The sequence below is a fragment of the Cinclus cinclus genome, chromosome 1 (genome assembly GCF_963662255.1).
Source record: "Cinclus cinclus chromosome 1, bCinCin1.1, whole genome shotgun sequence".
Lineage (NCBI taxonomy): Eukaryota > Metazoa > Chordata > Aves > Passeriformes > Cinclidae > Cinclus > Cinclus cinclus.
Window position 1 is genome coordinate 103,596,430 of NC_085046.1, and position 19,322 is coordinate 103,615,751.

Genomic DNA, 19,322 nt, shown 5'->3' on the forward strand with positions numbered 1-19,322 from the left:
AACATACATACACATATACATATAATATATACAGCATAGAGCTCCCACAAGTATAAACAATATAAACCCCATATTTGCATAGAGCTTCTTATTGTTGTATTTATTTTGTTAAAATGAAGAATAGCATCAGGCTAATATTAGATAGTTTAACTACATAACCCCTTTAGTTCTATATGTAGATACAAATTAAAATACTAACAAGTATAAAAAATAGAGAGACGTAGTAATACAGTGAATACTGGTTCTGAGATTCACAGAACACTACCGAGTAAGATTTAAGTAGTCTCAGAAAATGGCCATAGTTCAGCAAAGACAATGATGTAGTCATGCAGAGAGACATGAGAAATGGCAGTCAGTTTCATGTCACTTTAAAGATACACAAAAATTTGGGAAATCTATATGTCTGTATGTGTATGTGTTCAAACACTCATCAGCACAGAGGGAATGAGAACAGATACCATGGAAGACATAACTGTGTTAAACACTTTACCACCAATTCACATCTATCCAGTATCTGACAGAAGACCTTAAGAGTTTACAGACCAAGCCATATCAAATAGTTCTGGGTGTAACAGTGTGGTATATAGCAGAAAATACCGTGAATGTGATGCACAAAGATGCCAATCAATCAGTTCATAAAGAGAAACAGAATTACAATTAGTAAGCAAATCTTTATATGAGGCTTAAACAGCAGCAGAAACTTTAAAGAAATTTAAAATTATCTTGAAAATCAGCTTTATGCAAACTCTATGCATTTTTGCTTATTGGATACAAATATGAATTTAAAAATATGCAGAATAAATTAGTTTTTGTTTTTAATTCAGATTATGGGAAAATAATGATTGGATTCAGAAAATACTTACTCGTACAGTTTTTTCACTGTCTCTCTTCGCATTCTTTTGGGAGGAATGGGGGTGTCAGATGTATCTAACATGACAGGCTGAAGTAATGATTCAGCACCTTTATCTGATAAAGCAGGAGTCATACCTATGAAAAAGTTGCAAGTAAGAACAATAACAGAAAAATTTAACCTGCTGGTTATAAACGAGCCCTATAACAATAGAGTTAAACCTCTGAAATAAGACTTTAGCAATGTCTTCATAAATTTTATTGGATACCTCATATCTGAAACAGAGTTCAAAGATGACAGTTAAAACTATTTGCTTTATTTATAACTGTTGCAGAGTAAATGTTGATTTTTTTTCTGTAAATATTATTTGACATTAAGAAAATTCGTAACTCAGACAATTCTTGCAGACTTCAGGGTGTTTCTTTTTATAGCACAATGTTTTGATTGTGTTTCCTTAGCAAAAGCAATTCAGCTCTTTACTACACAGTCATTTCAAAAAGCATGCCAGTGTTCTGTAGCATGGGGCCAGCCACACTAGTAGTTATATAATCCTTATTAGTGAGATCATAGTTTCATGTTCACAATACACAGACTGACCACATTCTTATCTGAACACAATACAGGGCAGTGCTGCTCTAGGCAATATCCACAGCATCATACTACTACATACAGTTTTTCTATTCTTTCCTTAAAATGTGCCATCTCTAAGCTATTAATGCTAACAATTTTCATTCATAGTTTGAACTTTGTAAGAGCAGAATACATCTGGTTGCAGTTAACTGTTCTCCTCCTATAGGGCACCAAAATTGTAATACAATAACCTACCCAATTTTTGTTTTACTATCTTGAGGTTTTTCTCTTGTTCAGCAAGTTCCTGTTTTTTCTTTTGCATTTCTGGAGTGTTCAGTGACTGCAAATGTAAATCGAGGTCCTTATTCACATTGTCAAGTTTAATCACTGCTGCACGGTACTGCTGAAGAAGATCTAATTGAGGAATAAAACAATAAGCCATGAAACAATAAGTAAATGACCATTTTGATTTAGAATGCTACAAATACAACCTAGACAATGTATAAATCCACAAAAAAATAACGTTCAAAGACACTACTTAAAAAAACATCCAAACTTATAGTGGATTGGTGGCTGTTCTTAAAATAACTACTACAACAAACAAAAAAAAATATACCAAATATTTTGAATCCTCTTTTCGAGTCCATATCTTAGATGACAGTGAAGTACCTGCAAGCTCTGAAAATGATGTGGGAAGCTGGTATCACTATACATCTTGATGCCTGTGTGCTACAAGTGAAATTCTCCACCTCTGATGACATTAAGTGCTTGTAGCATATTGTGTTTTCAGTGCTACAAAGCAGAAGCTTGTATTATTGACTTGAATTGTATTCCACCTTGTGGACTAAATGAATATTTACTGAGTTTCACTCTGCCCCACTATGGAAATCTAACGAAGTAGAATCAGATAAACAACGGTGTATTTCGTTGGCAATCCTTTTTCCTTTTTAAACATATGAGACAAAATTTTTCCACTTCCAGGCATTGAATAAATACATCAAGTAATAAAGGAAGAGTTCAATCACTTTAGCCTGGGCTCATTCATTTTACTTCGAGGTGAGTAGGAGGTTATCTTGCACAAAGCTTAACTGAACACTAAATGACCTTAAGTTTGCCATGGGGTGAAAGCTCTCAGAGACCTGCTGCAGACTCACAAAAGGCACTGCAAACTCTTAGTACACCTTATTTTACAAGTACCTTACCAGTGTAACAACAGATTAAGCAACTTTTGCCTACAAACGTTGAAAAACAGCATGTCAGAACTAATACAAAGTGTAAAGTTAAGTTCAAAACAAGCCCTGTGTAAAGAGATGCTATCCTATAAATGGAATTTTACTACGATTTTCCTTTAAATGCTTACTATCTAAGTGAAATTAAAACATGCTCTTTTTCTTCTACCATGACTGGTCCAGTACTGAATTATGGAAAATTCCAGTTTAATTTGTATTGGATAATAATTGAGTACAACAATTGAAAACATGCTGATAGACAAAGCATTCTAAACCCAGTGTATTTTAGTCTGTGACTGACATATTTACTGTGTTTTTCCTACACTTAATGTATTTTTACTAAAATGCTGAGAAAAAAGATCTTTTTAGTCCTTATCTTTTCCCTACTCAATTGGTCAGTGCTAAGTAGTTTGCTCATATATATGGCTATTTTAATAGGTACATATATCCTTTCCCCACACCTCTTCATTGCGCTGTCATAGATAAACTTAATTTTTAAAAAGAAAGTTTTAAAAAGTGAAGTATTTAAGAACAATCGTGTTTGTAAGTAAGAGTTTTCAGTGTTTACCCATCAGTCAGGTCAGTTGTTACATGTCAGAAACTGCATCTTCTAACAATTTCTAACCTTAATTCCAAAAAAATGGAAGTGATTCCCCAGGAAATAGGGTAACTTATGAGATATTCTCTCTAGAGAATAGGAATTTTTCTATGACTGTTTCATAGAGCTCACTTGCACATAAGAAATTCTAAATTGATTATGGCACTTCCAGAGTAGAAAGATCTAAAATTTGTTCTTCATTGATGCCACAATTCCATCAACTCAAGCTTCTCATGACAGCTGTTTGAATGATTATTCCTACTTATATACCTTCTTTATTAAGACCAAGGAAAAAAAGGATTATCTCATTATTATTGTTTTTTATTTCGGGAAATGTAATACTAGAAGCTTTTAAGAAAAGGCAAATTTATAAACAGAACACTTAAAATAACTTTATGCTAAACTCAAGTTTTCCATTCCGTATTACATTAGAGAATAAAAAACATAGACAAGCAATATAATTTTGTAAGTTTTGTATTTTTATGACTTCATTAACTCACCTATCTGTCCAGAGAAAGTAGAGTAAAGTTTTGGCACTGGTGCTCCAAATACCATTCCTCTGAGTTTGTCCATTGGAGGAGCTTTATTCTGCAGGCCTCCAAATTTTCCATTGCTCCGAATCCTGTCTCCTTCCCTAGTCAGCAAGGTAGGGCAGTGTGTAATTTTTACAACCTGCACAGGTATAAAAATTGATAATAAATTAGTAACTCCACACAAAACCTAAGTTTTCAGCAATGCTGTTGTGAACCTTTGCATTTTTCAACTGCAATGCAACTTTGTTCCCTAATGAAAACATTTTATGAAATTATGTCAAGACTTTGCTTTCAAGCAATAGAATGCATATATTAAAATTAAGCAGTATTGTCAATAATTATAAAGACCCTTTTTTTGGAGTTTCTGTTGTCACATTTTAGCAGAACTCCGAAGGCAGGATTTAGATCTATACCCAGAAAAAGCTGATTATCAACATGTATTAGGAAGCAGGACAATCAGCACAGTTCTACAGTCTTATGATCAATCATTATTTTGATTCTAGCAAACTCATACGCTGAAAGGAACAGTGCCCAGTGTCAGGACTTCCTTAGAGATTCCTGCCTGCTAAAACATGAACCATTAAAACTAAATAAAGTGGGTCCCAAAGACATCCTGTAGGTTTCACATCAAGTTTTTAGTCAAGCGGACCAGAAATTTCACCATGTGCTTTAGAATCCTGTGTTTTATTACACATTAAGTGATCAGAAAAGTACAGAAGAACTTGTGTTTCACACTAACAGCAAGACTGAAGATGCTTATCTTTGGAAACATGGTCCCATGCATTAAATATATAGCTCTGCAGTAGATCCATATAATAAAATTTAAAGGAAAATTGCAACATACCTCTTTTCTGTAGTGGTTGGCAGCATCCAAGTTATCTATAATGATAGTATCACCCAGGAGCATACCAAACACTGAAAAATATAAATTTTTGAACTAAGAAATTTCTCCAGAGCAAGATAACTTGAGTTTTGAAAAGTCAATTCTGAGGCATCATTATTACATCTTCTAAGATAAGTGCAAGGGAAATAGCATGTAAATACTTTTTGTTTCAACACAATTCTCTTGAGGTTGAGACAGATATGCAGTCTTCTGCTTTCATCAGAGAATTCATAAAGAAAAAAAATAGTACATTTAATTGCCTTTTGGCATAAATGAATGTATTTTCCAATAAAATACTCTCTTGATAGTTTACATTTATCAAGACACCCATGATAAAATCCCAAGTTTCATTAAATTATAGAAATTATAACTTTTGAAAAATCTTCCTGGAATGTTGAATTTTGTTCTCAGCTTCTTATTTTTCTTTTATTTTCTTATTTTCTTTTATTTTTCTTATGTTTATTCATATTCAATGGCTTGTCAAAGAAAGGAACATTCACAGGCCAATGATCCAACTGAGCTTAAGACTCTCCTGCTAATAAAAGTCTGTTCTATACAAAATCTAACAATGTAGTCATGTATAAGATATGTCAAACAATATGGTTTCTCAATTCCCCCAAGGGGCATAAAGAAGAATTGATAGTTACAAGTCTGACAATATCTAACTATCTGAAAACGACCAGGACTAAAAATTGGTCTTTAGTAACAGTAGAGAGGAATACTTCAATAGTGGGAGGTCGTGAAAAAAAAATGCAAAACTTACTGAAGTAACCAGACTCCAACTCTCCATATAAAGGAGCAGGTCTACTTAATTTAGAAAAAAAAGGTAAAAGGTAGGGATTGCTATGTGGTTAGAAGGAGAGAAGATGATAGTTTCCTAAACTGAAATCTAAGAAAATTGATTTCTTACAACTATTAAGCTGTTTAAGCATAACATACACAGTCATGTACAGTTCAGTCTGTGTGTAATTAAATCTATGCATTACACACTTCTGAGAGGAACAAAAAACTGGAAACAAAGCCTAACAAAAGGAGTAACTTCTGCAATATGAGATTATAAAATTAATCTTGTGATGGTCAGCTCCTGTTTTAAAGAGGTTGGGAATAAGATAATGCTGCAGGAATTTAAACAAGAAGAAACCTGCCATACACCTAAGTAGAGAAAACGAAATTAAGACAACAAGCAGAAAAAAGTGGTCATTGTTTAAATTTTCACAACTTTTGTTTCAAAATAATTAATGGTAATGCCCTCCTATTTTTACCCACAGAACTCAGGAGGAATGTACGCTGGTATTTGCAAAGGTATCAGCGAAGATTATTAATGGATTATAATTTGTGATGTATTTAGTTTTTTTAAAATAAAGAAGTTAGCAATTATTTCTTTCTTATCATTTACCTGTTTGACAATGCTCTATGTTATCTGGAAATGTTAACAGATCTCTGGCAAATACAGGATTTCCAATAGGTCTGAAGAAGGTTCTTCCGTTTTTCAAGTGAGGTAAAGGTCTGATTAAAGAAAGGGGAGAGTGAGGGAGAAGAAAAGAAGAAAACAATTTGTCCTTCTTCTAGTCAGGAATCTCAGACTGAATTGAATGCATCTTCACACTTCCACATTAGGTAAACAATCCCATCACTATCTGAAATGCCAGTTATATTAAAGATTTTTTTAGTGAAACATTTATTTGATATGAGACATTATTTCCAACAAATTCATGAGACTAATTTATGGACAAGTTTTAATGCACTGTATTATGAAAACTGAGAATTTGAACATCATAAATACATTTACATATCAGGTCTTTTCTAAAGGGCATTCTCATGCCCATTCTTAGCAGTCATCTTCATAAGCAAATTATTTTCGGGAGCCAAAACACTGTATTTTTCTTTATTTTTCAGGCAACTGAAATAGCAAAATAAATTTCTACTACCACAGTTGATTTTGGGAATGTATTCTGAAACTGGATTTTTGAAAGTTATAATCTGATTAGAAACACTATCTAATATAAATTCCTGCTCTAGAAAACATGTAGACAAAGAAAAAAAAATTGTCTTATTTTTTAATAGAAACACCTTATTAAACAAAGAACATCAGACACATAATATCAGTTAAAGATGTAACACAGATTTCAACTAACACTTCAAGTGACATTACTGTTGCTATAATAACAAACCCAGAAATTTCATACTTCAAATCTTTAACTGAAGTTTAAAAATCATGTTAAACAAGAAAAAGAGAGTTGAATTAGTATGTAATACAAATGCAGAACTTTCATTGTTTTTTTTCCCCTACCTGCTCCAATCTGGAAGTGTCTTCTTGTAAATGGAATCAAGGGGTAACACTTGTTGTCGACCTTGAGTTTCATCGAAGATAGAACGAGCAGCTTCTGTGGTCAATGTGACTACACAGTCCATGTCACTTGCCAGGTGCCAAGAAATAACTTTTGCAGCTTCATTATCCTCAATTTGAGCTAAATGTGCAATCTGTACCACAGAAGTTACAACAGTCAGAACAGAAACCACGACCACATCCCCTTTTCATGGTAATTACAATAATCTTGCAACTTCAGACAGACATTTAATTCCCCTGTTGAAGGCTCTGCTAGGGGAGCTGGCCATGGGATAATTTTTCATCACTACTGCTTTCTGGAACCAACAGAATTCATCAGAAGGCTCCTTGCAAGAAAACTCACCTTGCCTAGAACATCCTGGTTGCCTTTTGGATAGTTTGGGAGGGTACAAGTTCTCCTTGGCTGCTTCATTACTCCTTCTTGTTCCAACATCTTTTTTTTAATAAGAGAATCTACATACTGAAGCTGAGATTGAAAACTTAAAATTAGCAAGCACGTAGAAATGAAGTGATCAGCAGAAGTAATCTGTCATCAATTACCTTTCTAACAACAAGCACTCAATAACCTGAAACTGACTTTTAATGTCTAAGGGACCACTGTGCACAATCCCAGAAAAGAGCAAAGGGAAAGCTCAATGCAACTGTGACCAAACTTATTCATTACTCCTTTTTTTTTGTTTTGTTTTGTTCTGATTTTTAAGGACTTCAAGGAACATTTCACAAAGAAGTATCAGTGCTTAATTAGACACAAAATTGAAAACAAATTAAAATAGCAGGAAGAGACAATAATGAGTGTACAAAAAGTAACCATTTCAGGAGACTATGCAAGCTAGAAAAATTTAGCCAGCAGGGGGAACTACAGCACTAATACTGCAATTTAATTCTACTAATTTGTGATTAATGACTATAACTGGATCTTATTTGATCTACGGATAATTGTTTACATAGGTGTTTTTCCCCCAAATGTTAGTAGTTCAAAAACCTTTAAAAAGTTTCCTTAAAATATAATTGGATCTTCAAGGAGGGAAATTAGCAATTTCCCTTGCAGCACTACGTTACATTGTTCTGAATATTTCCAAACTTATTTTTACATGAACTTTGGTGGTAACATATGCAATTCTCTGATTCTCTGGAAAAAAAGTCTTCTCCTCTGGCTTACTTATTCCGGAATACATCCAGTATATTTTGGCCAGCCTCCAAAAACCCATTGTAACATCTAGCAGCACCAGTAACACTGGTAACTTTATCAGAAACATGAGCAGCAGAAAAACAAGACTAGGATATAAAAGAGAAGGTTTTTGTCAGTTCTTTAGCAGTTTTCTAAAAGATTCTCACACTAACATAACAATACAAAACAAAACAAAAAAAAAATCTTAAGTTTAACATTGATCCACAAATTTTCCTACAGTTTACACTTTCATTGTCATTGTTTTGGTAACAGGCATGATTCAGAAATATCAGTATTGATACGTTATTGATATCAATTTTAGAGAGGCTAATAGAGTTTAGTAAGAAATAAATCATACTGTGTTCTTCTGTGGTAATTCAATTTGGTGCTTTTTCAGTTCATTCTTCAGGACGGCTTCTCTTGCTTCAGCTTCTTTAACCTGACCTGAAACAAAATCAAGAGAGTGAGGAAATGATAGAAAGCAATGAAACACTTACAGAATTTCTTACAACTTTTCAGAATTATGCCAGCTGCAACTGACCCTTTCCACTTCTGAATTTTAGTACAGAATATCATAATTTTTCTACAAAGATCTTGCAATTTTGTCCAGTTTCCAAACAATTTCAGTAGATGCCACACCTTCAGCATTAAGAAGCAAAGGGACCTAGACCTTATATCAGTCTAAGAACATCAACTGGTTTTAGTTTTCGTCCTCAGTTATGATTGTAAATGGTTCTCCAACAGGAGAAAAGGCAAGACAAACGAGAGGAGTGGTGGCTAGCACTACCTTCTTTAGCCTGTTATATGGGACACCACTCTCCAGACACTATTTTCTCAGCTCTCATATCTGAACCAACTTAAAAAACAAATGACTAAACAGGTGAGTTGCTTTCTACCTCTACTCAAAGCATGTTTATATTTGAAAACATTACTTAAAGCATAAAGTCTAATGCTGTACTCCAACTTCCTCTCTACAGATGTGCATGTATGAAACAAAAATGTTATGCCTTTCACACTGGAATTCAGGATTTTCCATTCATAATGGAAATATACGGTATTAAAATTACAAGAAACAGTGGCATTTTCTATGTCAGTCTGCTTTATTTACATTTGGTGATTATATAAAATAAAAATTCAAAATGCAATTATTAAAACAAACCTTTTAATCAACAGGCAGCATGATTCAATCAAAAAAAAAAGGGGTGAAGAAAATATTTCCTTCATTCCTCTCATTCCCATAAAACCAGTGCCCTCACACTCACCTGCAGCTTAACAGAATTTCACAAATGATTACACTTGCTGAAGAACACAAACAATGACAACCCTTCTGAATAATGTACACGGGGTCAAATGTGAGGGGGAAAAGGATATTTTGAAAATATAAAGCAAACTTTTTAAAAGAGGATTATCTAGAATTCACGCTCCTCAAATTGTTTTCAGGCTACTATGGAATTTCCAGACGTATGAGCATGCAACGATGGGACTAAAAGGCAGTCATGGACAAAAAGAACACCAACTTCCATGTTTCTTTTCTCCTTTATTATAAAATTCTGACATAAGACATTCTACTTCAAATCAAGACCCTTTATAGGTACATGGGTACATCCAAGTAATTAGATGCTTCCCTGAAAGATATACACCCCTCCTGCTACCCTCAAGCTACCATCTCTCATGATTTCAATACTGATTTTTCGCCCCTTCTCTATATTCTCAAAATCATTTTAAGAGAGAAATTTAATTCACAGAAAAATTACTTACATATTTGATTGAACTTACATTTCATTTCAGCTACGAGCTGATTGGTAGTATCAAACATCTTTCTGTAAAGATCTATGGACTTAGACAATTGGTCTTTCTCCCTGGTCAGTGTTGTCATCAGCTGCTGCCTCTTGAAATCTACAGAAATAAGCATACACACTTTTAGAACATACAGTGACATAGTTAACTGATTTAAGCATTAGCAAAAATCTCTTAAGCCATTACATAGTTCTGAAAACATTATAGATCTAAAAATAGCTGATTCTAAGGAAAAGCAAGTATTTTAGAGCACTTAAAACATACCGTTGTAAAACATAAATGAGAGACAATATGGTTCCAAAGGCTTTTTCAAAGCTGGCAGATGTGGCTCAAAGACAAGAATATATTCAGTGCTATCTCTTCCAGGACTGTCTTCAGCCAGCACTAAATTCTACGAAAATAAACAGACAAATTTATACCCATGCTTGAGATTACACACAAAATAAACCTTCTTCAGCTACGAAATCTTTAAAGTTACGTAACACATAATATCTATACTGTATTACTACAGTTTTAAGTATTGGCTTGGAAAAGCCTTTTATAACAATTAAACAAAAGTAAAATACAAATATACAACTATTTTATTATTTAGGAATTAAGACTGTTGCTTTACCTGTTCAAAAATTTTGTCTTATTATTTTTGGCTATATATTTTATTTCAGAGACACATGCTCAGAAAAAATATCCTCCATGCTGTCTCCTAAGCAAGATATTATCCTCAGGTGTACTGCACTCAGTATGTGAAATGCAAACAGATCATTAAAATGGAAGATCCAATTGCATAAATGCAAAAACAATTCCCAGAGCTTAATTAGTTACTGCTGTTACCATGGAAGTAGACAGCAGATCCCAAATGAATTAACAATATATGTCCAAACACTATCATAACACTTAACTTTTTATGAAATCCTTATTGAAAAGGCATATTAAATCCTTTGCCTTTCTTTATAAGCATGAGAAATATTATAAAACCATAAAGGTAAACAGAAAATTAGTAAACGTAATATCAAAATGCGCTGTTACTTTGGGAAAGGTATCATGCATAAAATGAATAATGCTTATAATAAAACTCATACTGTTTCCACCTTTAACATGTAGAAATTGCTACTCAACTGGCCAAATCAAGAGAGAGGTGGTTGCAGCCTAAAAGAAGAGATAGATATATAACCTTCAAAGATAGTCTTCATGGCTTTCAAAGATATAGCAGCTATGTATTTATCAGGGGAAGTCTGTAGTGGAAATATCTTTTCCTTAGAAAATATAAGCTAACAAAAAACCTAAGCATTTTTCTTCATTAAACAAGTTTAGTATTTCTGAACTTGTGACTAAGGGTAAACATGCCAGATTATCACTTCAGTTACATGCAATTAGCACAATTATCTTTACAAAGATGGAACAATTTCAAAATACTTGAAGAACATGACTATGTCCCTTCCCCTCCCTATAACAAGTCATATGAAAAGGACAATGCATCACAACCAACAAATCTTTTCCACATGGGTCTTGTGAGTAGTTTGAAGTCAGTGAACTCCATATAAACCAGATGCCTGAAAACTGCCTGAAGAGGGGAAGAGACACTGAGTTCACTGAAATGCAGTTAGCCCCCATGGATGACTAGTGAAAACAAGATACTGTCAAAAGCTGCAAGAGCTCTTTAGATCATAGTAATAAAAAGGAAGAAGCATGCATGCAAGACCTCCCCGCCTCCCACTAAACCAGGAATGCCTAAGTAGAAAAGAACCCGCATCTGTTTACAAAAAAGAAAAAAAAAAAAAGGGTGGAGGGAGGGCAAAACAAGCCAAACAAAAACAAACCACTCCCCAAACACCACGAAACTCAGTACACTCCCATTACATAGGTTAGCTTTGTCACTGATGGAAGACTGGGGAATTTAGGTCACAATTATGCAACAGCAGGTTACCACTACATGAAGATAGACCAAAAAAATTTATTTCTGCATTAGCAAGGAGTCTAAGAAATTATCCAGTAATTTTATCCGAACTGTCATGGGCCATATATGGGGTTATTATTACCCATATAAAGATGTTCAATTTACACCTTGCTACCACAGGTAAAAATGCAAGATTTGTGTTTTGATAGACCAGTGGTTTTACCTGATCCATTAGCTATACTTTTGCACCTTTTCTGAACCCCACCAGCCTGGGGAAAGATGTGTTCACAAACCAGTTAATTTATCACTCCCTAAACATGGTAGGGAAACCAGAGAAACCCAAGAGTATATGCCTCTATTCAGTCCCTGCATTTTATTTTACTAGGTTCTTTTTCATACATATTTTGTCACTTTTCTGTATGGATTAGAGCAGACCAGTATTTGGCAGATTAATAACATTTGGCCATGTTAACTAGATGCTTCTGTCCTTGACTGTTACTGACACAGAATAACTTATGCTGTGTAGTTCAGTTTCACATATGAATCTCCATAAAAGCAGCCAATATACTGAATAAAATATATTATGAAGAAGTTTCTATGTAGGACCTGTAGATTTTAGGATTCCACTGGAGTCTTACAGTGGCAATTTTCAAGATGTATTTGGATAATTTGTGTTGATTGCTGTGCAGTGTCTGTCTCTACTAGACACCCACTGATGCTGTTCTATGATAAAGCTGCTTCCAAAGAGCAAGCTAGGTGAAAAGGTGGCTGTGAAAATGTCCTTAAAAAGCTGCATCCTCTTTTAGTACATCTTCTAACTGTTTGAAGACTTCTGTAGACGTCAGACAGACTTTAAAAATATGTGACAGCCAAATGAAGTAGGGGCATAATTTTGCTCTGCTGTTCTTACAGGATATTTCAAGTTGAAAACAAACAAAAAAATCAAACAACTGCTTCACCACAGGAATACTATTGACTCAAGTTCTGTGTAGGCTTTTAAGAGAGGGATTGTGACCACCCCAATCAGAAGAAACTCTCTATTCAGCAGGATTTTCTTTGGTGTGTTTTGAACAGTTCCTGGTTTTGTGCATGTGCACATTTTACATTGTGTCTTTGTACCATATTTTATCGTAACTGTGACAGATGGAACTTAAAAGGTTTTGAAAATTCAATCTGGATTTGCTGAATAAAAAGTGATTGCAGTGATGTGACTACAATATGCAGTACTTTCAAAGTATACATGATGCCAGAGATTCAAACCAAAACAAGGGAAGTGTTTTTAACAGCCAAGTGCATTAATGAGTGAAACAAAACAAAGAGAAATGGTAGTTTTATCTTCTTCACATGAGGGTAGGATGCCTTTCTACAAAGTATATATAGGCCCACAAGTCACACAAAAACGTAAAGCGGGCCTGGCAAAATTTAACTATAAATATATGAAGAAGTCAGTTTAAATGATCTTCAGATATTACGGCCTGAGAGTATTATAAATAAAAAAGTAAAATATCATTAATATTAATTGTTTAACTACAAATTGGTTAAGTGTTATTCACATGTAAAATTCAAATGAACAAAATATTTTTCCTGGATCTTCCTGAATGTCCTCATCCCTAACTGAAAGTACTTGCACACTTCCCTCACTTGGCAAAGATAAACAGTTTAAAGAATGTCCTTCCTTCAGGTCTTCTGAAAATCAGCAACCAAACAGAGAAGAAATAATTTATCTACTTATTTTTAAGGGAAAACTATAATATAAGCTAAATCTCCAGAGAACACAATGAGGTGTAAGATAACCTTAAAACTGCAGGAAAATAAGCCTCATTAGACACACTGTTCATGGAGCTGTGTATTTCAGTCACACTTACAATTTCAGCTGATCCATTCTCCAATGGAAACTCTACTCTATCAACTTTCCCATGAAACTGCGGGATCTCTATATCTTCTTCATTGGGGCTTCTAATTTTTGCTATTATTCTGCCAACTAGATCAAATCCAGTGTGGTTGTTGTATTCATCCTGTAAGTAAAAAAGAAATACAAGTTAGCTCAGGACTGAACTAAATAATCAGTTTCAGTACTGCCCTGGATTTATAGGGCAAGGTGCTAGCAGTGTCTGCAGAGGGGATCTGCAGAGGCAGCCTCTGTGAGGAGAGGCTGGACACGGCCAGTGCTCCACCTGATCAACTGCAGGGACAGCTGAGCCCCTCAGCCAAAATGGTGTTTTTCTTTATATTTAAGAGTGGGCAAAAATGCGCAGGCAGGTGAGAATGGGGAGGGAAAAAAAGGAGAAAACAGCAGAGGGTGAGAGAAGGAACCATGGCAGGAGGTGTTCAGGCACCCGAGTAGAAATTCCCCTGCAGCTCACAGGGAAACTACACTGGTACTTCCCTGCAGCCCACAAAGGACCACAGTAGAGCAGAGACCTGCATGGAAGCCCATGGAGGACCCCATGCTAAACCAGGTTGAAAATTCCTGGACTGCAGCCTGTGGCAAGGGCTCACACTGGAGCAGTTTGTGGAGGACTGTGGCCCACAAATGGACCCATACTAGAACAGGAAAGCAGTGAGGGAAAAGCACTGGCAGGAAAGAGCTTAGGAGCTGTTACAGATTGACTGTGACCCCCATTCCCCATCCCCCTGCATTGCTTAGGAAAGGGTACAGGGATCTGGAAGAGAGCCGAGACTAGGAAAGAGTGGGGGAGAAGATATTGCTTTAGTTTTTTGCTCTTTGTTTCTTATTACACAAATATTTTTTAATTGGTGATTAAAGTAAATTACTTTTCCACAAGCTGTCTGCTTTGCTATTGGGGTAGCTGTTAAGTGATTGCCTTTTATGCCTGTGAACACTCAAAGTTCGAGAAACCCTATTTTTTGTAATATAAGATTTCTAAGAGAAACTGTCCCTGGGAAGAAGAATCATGGAGAGAAACATCTGCTGTACATGTAAGTGTTTTTCCACTAGAATCTATTATTGGAACAATTTTTCCATGTGGCAGCAAGACATGGATTTCAACTGCGATAGCTGACAGCAAGGACCAAACATTTTTTGGTTTGATCATGTGTACATAAATAAAACAAGATGGACCTGTCATATGCTGAAAAATCACTGATTGGCATCTTTTTTTTATTAAGTAAATCTTAAAAAAAAAAAAAAAAACAGTAGCAACATCTTACAGCAAAATTCAATATAATTTTAGCAATCTTCTATATTTCGCTACTTATGATTTTGTATGGAAGTATAGTTACCATTAAATGGAGGTATAAATCCTTGACCAGTGTACGGCTGGTAAGAGCTCGAACATTGGAAACTGCTGGAGTAGCTGGTAAAGAATCAGGTAACAAGCGTACAGGGTCATTAGGTACAACTTCAACTATAATCTAGCAGAAAAAGAAGGAAAAATAAAATAAAACAAAATGAAATCCTGATATAATTAACTGCAAATCACCTGCACACTTGGGTTGCTCAAAAAACACTGAAACAAATGTATGTGAAATTCATGGACAGACCTGAAATTAATTAGCACAACCATAAAGCAGTTCTGCAAGGTTCCAAATTATGCACCTCTGTTATACTGTCAAATTGCTGGTTACAGAAATTAATGAAAACGCATTTTGACTACCAGTTTTAAATCAATAAATCAAAAATAAAAATACAATTTTTTTCAAAACTTGTGGGTGAAAGTATTCGCATTCTGAACCTACAAAGTACCATAACACTTCACCCAGATTATTCTGCATTATGTGTTCTTGGCTACCTGCAATTAATTATAGATTCAAACCTGTTCACTGTTGAGCATGTTTGTCTTATCCATTGCAAAGGTAAACTGGATAACGTAAGTGCCTACTCTCTCCGGAACCACTTTATCCCTAAAAAACAAAAAATAAAACCCAAGCAAACATGAGTCAATACTGAAGTCACAAGTACGTAAGTACGCAAGCAATTCAAATTCTGAGTAGTCCTACAAGCTAGTTAGGAAGCCCTACTAAGGCATAATACTCCTCCTTCAGCAAGAAGTCCATCGAAGTTCCTCAAAAATGAGAGTAAGGCTTTTGGAAGCCTGAATGAGGAAAGTCACCTCCAAGAGTTTGTCTCTTCTAGATGACAGGAATGTCATGGCCCTATTGTTCAGAATCCTGCAAGTCTACATAACTGCATTTCCTATTCAGAATTTTCATAAAGCTACCAGAACAAAACATAGACACGACTAGATCTGGAACAACAAGCATTTCTCTCTGAGTTTAATAAAATTTTCATAAAATCAGAGTAGTTAAATTCCTTCCTTAGTCAGATTGCACAAAGTTGGGTAACTGCAAACACTTCGGTCAAGAGAAGAGTGAAAAAAAGTTTTCCTTCTACCTTAGAGCTTTCCTGAGTGTAGACTACCGGCAACGAACCCCTACAATCAAAACATGAAGAAAAGCCCAGACACCTGAGGTGGTGTCTGCTGCTATAAGTTCAGACAGCAAGGAAGGCCACATGGCATCCAGAGGACCTTTGCAGAGTTTAGCAAGGGACAGCATTGAGTTACAAATGCTCACAAACTTCTGAGGAGATGCAAACAGCCAAAGGTGACACGTGGCACTCTTGAATTGATTAATGAAATTCTTGTTTTCAACATACAACATATTAACTCTTTTGTCAACACTAATTTATTTCTTCTGATTTTATTTGGGAAGGAGTAATATGCAATATTCTCTGGAATACTTAATTTGGAAAGAACAAAATCCCAAAGGTTTAGTATTTCTAGAACAGGCCATGACTGTCCCTTTTTCAGATTTCTCATACAGAATTAACAGTTACTTTCTGCATTTTATCTAGCTTAAGATTGCCATTAGCATCTGCCTTGTCAGTATGCATTAAAACACTAATTAATGATCACTAAATAATCAGCTAAGGATCTCATGGCTGGACAGACATAGGCTTTAGAAAAAGAAGAAATTACAGAATTGCTGTGGAAGTTGTTTAAGACTCCATAACAGCATCCATGTTAATGACTGGTAATAAATAGATGAGAACCATCTAAGAGTGTGCCAAGAACAGGAAAACTGGAGAGAAAGTCACTTGGTAGACAGTGATGCCATAGACACTAGCAGCAAGCAAAACATACTTTTCTACAAGGGCTGCTAATGGGCAATGTCTACCCTCCTGTCAAATTTTTCAGTAAGGTTGGGAGTTTTAATTCTGGACATTTGTGGACAACTACTAAACTACAGGCACCTATGTCAAAAAAAGTCCACTCCCAGGAGGCAAAAGCTTGAATCAACAGCCAGTGCCGTAACTATTTAGCTAATTGCATAGATAGCCTACTAGAAATAGATGTAGAAATAATGTGGCACTCAGGCACCAGGTTATGATGGGCTCTAGTTCTGCCACCATTCATCTAAGACACTCTAAGTAGCCCAAGGAACGATTACTAAAGTGACAGGACTAAGGTCATGGCTCAGGATTGATGTGCAGGTAGAGAAGGTAGTAAAAATAGAGTGAAGTCTGTTTTGACAAGCCTGCAATTCTACAGTAGTTGAAGCAATATTGAAAAGAATTAAAGAATGTTACCATATAAGTTACAAACCGATGATTTAGTGCCCTCATTGATAGAATGTCTCAAAATGTATTCTAATACATTATCTAAGGCTCTTCTCTCAGATTACACAATGTCGAAAATATCTAGGAAATAATCTTCATCTCAATGAGTCTTGCTAGTATCTTTCACCTTTTCTGTATCATACTAATGCTGCGATGGACTGTTCAAACTATGTATTTTATATAGTAAATTCTACAATATATTTACATTTATATTTATATAGTAAATTCTACAAAAAGTTGTAGAACAAATGATACCTGAAGTAGAAGAAGCTGTCTTCCTTGTCATCCTTCACTTTACTACAGCTAAACGTTGTAACCTGTAAAGTAAGGCGGAAAAAATTAATGAAATATACTGAAAGTACTTGCAATGACTTAATAATTTGCAGACTTAATGATGTGCCATACTGATAACCCACAGTGAGTCAATGAGACTGCCTATATATTAGACACTAATTCTATGTTCTAATTCTCACAGGCTTTGCAAAATTCAATGTGACTACTTCTAATACTCTCCCTGCTATGACTTGGCTTCTGCAGAACAGCAACAATTTTGTCATTACTGTAGTACTGACACTTGACAGCCTGACAACTTGCAATAGGACAGACACTGATAAACACATAGGCCTGATCTGCAGTACTTGTTACTTAAAATGTAGAACAGGATGTGGATCTAAGTCAAAGGAAAGACAGCTTCTACTAGAAGTATGTTTGTCCTATGCCGGCATTTTCACACCCATTTTCAAAATGTGTTTTTATGACTTACATCAATCAGTGTCCTAACCCGACTGCTCTGTGCTTCCCACATTTTCATAGAAATCCGAGCTGGATTAATATTTTTCATAATGGTGTCATCTTCAGAAAGAACACTAACCATAAAATCTGTAGGATGAAAAACATGTTTTGAACATTATTTTTATTCAGAATTAAGAAACTCAAACTTCATTAATTTCTGTGTCTCCATCATACTTAAGAAAAAAAACAACTTACAAAACAAGCATTTTAAAAAGAGCCAAAGCCACTGAGAATTTCAAACCAGATATGAAAAAAATCTCTCCTTATCCCTGTAATGAGACCAGGTAACAATGCTTAGGGAAAAATCAAATACTTACCTTATCCAATGCCAGCTTTAAAAACAATTCTAAAATTTCAAGTCTGCCTTTCTTAAATTATCATTCTTATCAAAACAGCACACCAGACTGCTTCTTGCTCCCAGGACTGAGTACCATTAGCTAGTTAAGAATGTGATTCCTTCCTTCAAGGACAAGAAATCCAAATCCCCCTCTTCCTTCACAAATGCTTTAGCCATTGAATTATTGGATAGAAAGGCACATGAGGTGTAAAAAGACTGTACCAACATCACAACCATTTTTCCAAGGGATCTAAAGTGGAGTTTGGCTGCTTCTTACAGACTAGGATCATACAGTTGTATCTGTCAGAAATAGGCTATAGGGAGACATTTCACTCGGATGACTGGTACTGCAGTCAAAATACTGTCCATTTTATATCCCAACATGAAAAATTTCACTTTTCCTGTATGTCCCATACAAAGTGCAGTGACCTGAAGGAAATGGAATCCAAACTAGGACAAAGCTACCCTTCTTCTAGTTCAAAATGAACAAAGCATATGGACTTAATGCATGTAAATGAACTTTCACTGCTCATGCAATTTTGCACTTTAAGGAAAGACTTGTGTTTTGATGTGCATGAAAAAAATTAAGGCATAAACCCCTCCAAGATTACAGTGCCTGCCCTCATGTATACCTGAGATCACCAATAAATCAAATAATTAGGATGTTAAAGTATTTTATTTATTTAATGAGGTTGTTAATACAGAATTTATTATTTAATTTTATTTAAAAACTTAATGCCATATAT

General features: G+C 35.1%; 1 protein-coding gene across 3 annotated transcripts in view; it reads right to left on the reverse strand.

Moving 5' to 3' along the window:
* SMCHD1 (structural maintenance of chromosomes flexible hinge domain containing 1) overlaps positions 1–19,322 on the reverse strand; it is a 68,547-nt gene that overhangs the window by 468 nt on the left and 48,757 nt on the right. For all 3 annotated transcript variants that reach the window (XM_062488282.1, XM_062488292.1, XM_062488301.1), the window contains 15 exons: positions 18,211–18,326; positions 17,703–17,764; positions 15,643–15,730; positions 15,110–15,241; positions 13,732–13,881; positions 10,240–10,366; positions 9,955–10,074; positions 8,537–8,622; positions 7,354–7,476; positions 6,954–7,144; positions 6,060–6,169; positions 4,625–4,695; positions 3,748–3,919; positions 1,676–1,834; positions 864–987 (listed from right to left, as the gene is read on the reverse strand). In XM_062488282.1, the coding sequence (XP_062344266.1) occupies positions 864–987; positions 1,676–1,834; positions 3,748–3,919; positions 4,625–4,695; positions 6,060–6,169; positions 6,954–7,144; positions 7,354–7,476; positions 8,537–8,622; positions 9,955–10,074; positions 10,240–10,366; positions 13,732–13,881; positions 15,110–15,241; positions 15,643–15,730; positions 17,703–17,764; positions 18,211–18,326 (1,831 nt within the window). The remainder of the gene's footprint in view (positions 1–863; positions 988–1,675; positions 1,835–3,747; positions 3,920–4,624; positions 4,696–6,059; positions 6,170–6,953; positions 7,145–7,353; positions 7,477–8,536; positions 8,623–9,954; positions 10,075–10,239; positions 10,367–13,731; positions 13,882–15,109; positions 15,242–15,642; positions 15,731–17,702; positions 17,765–18,210; positions 18,327–19,322) is intronic.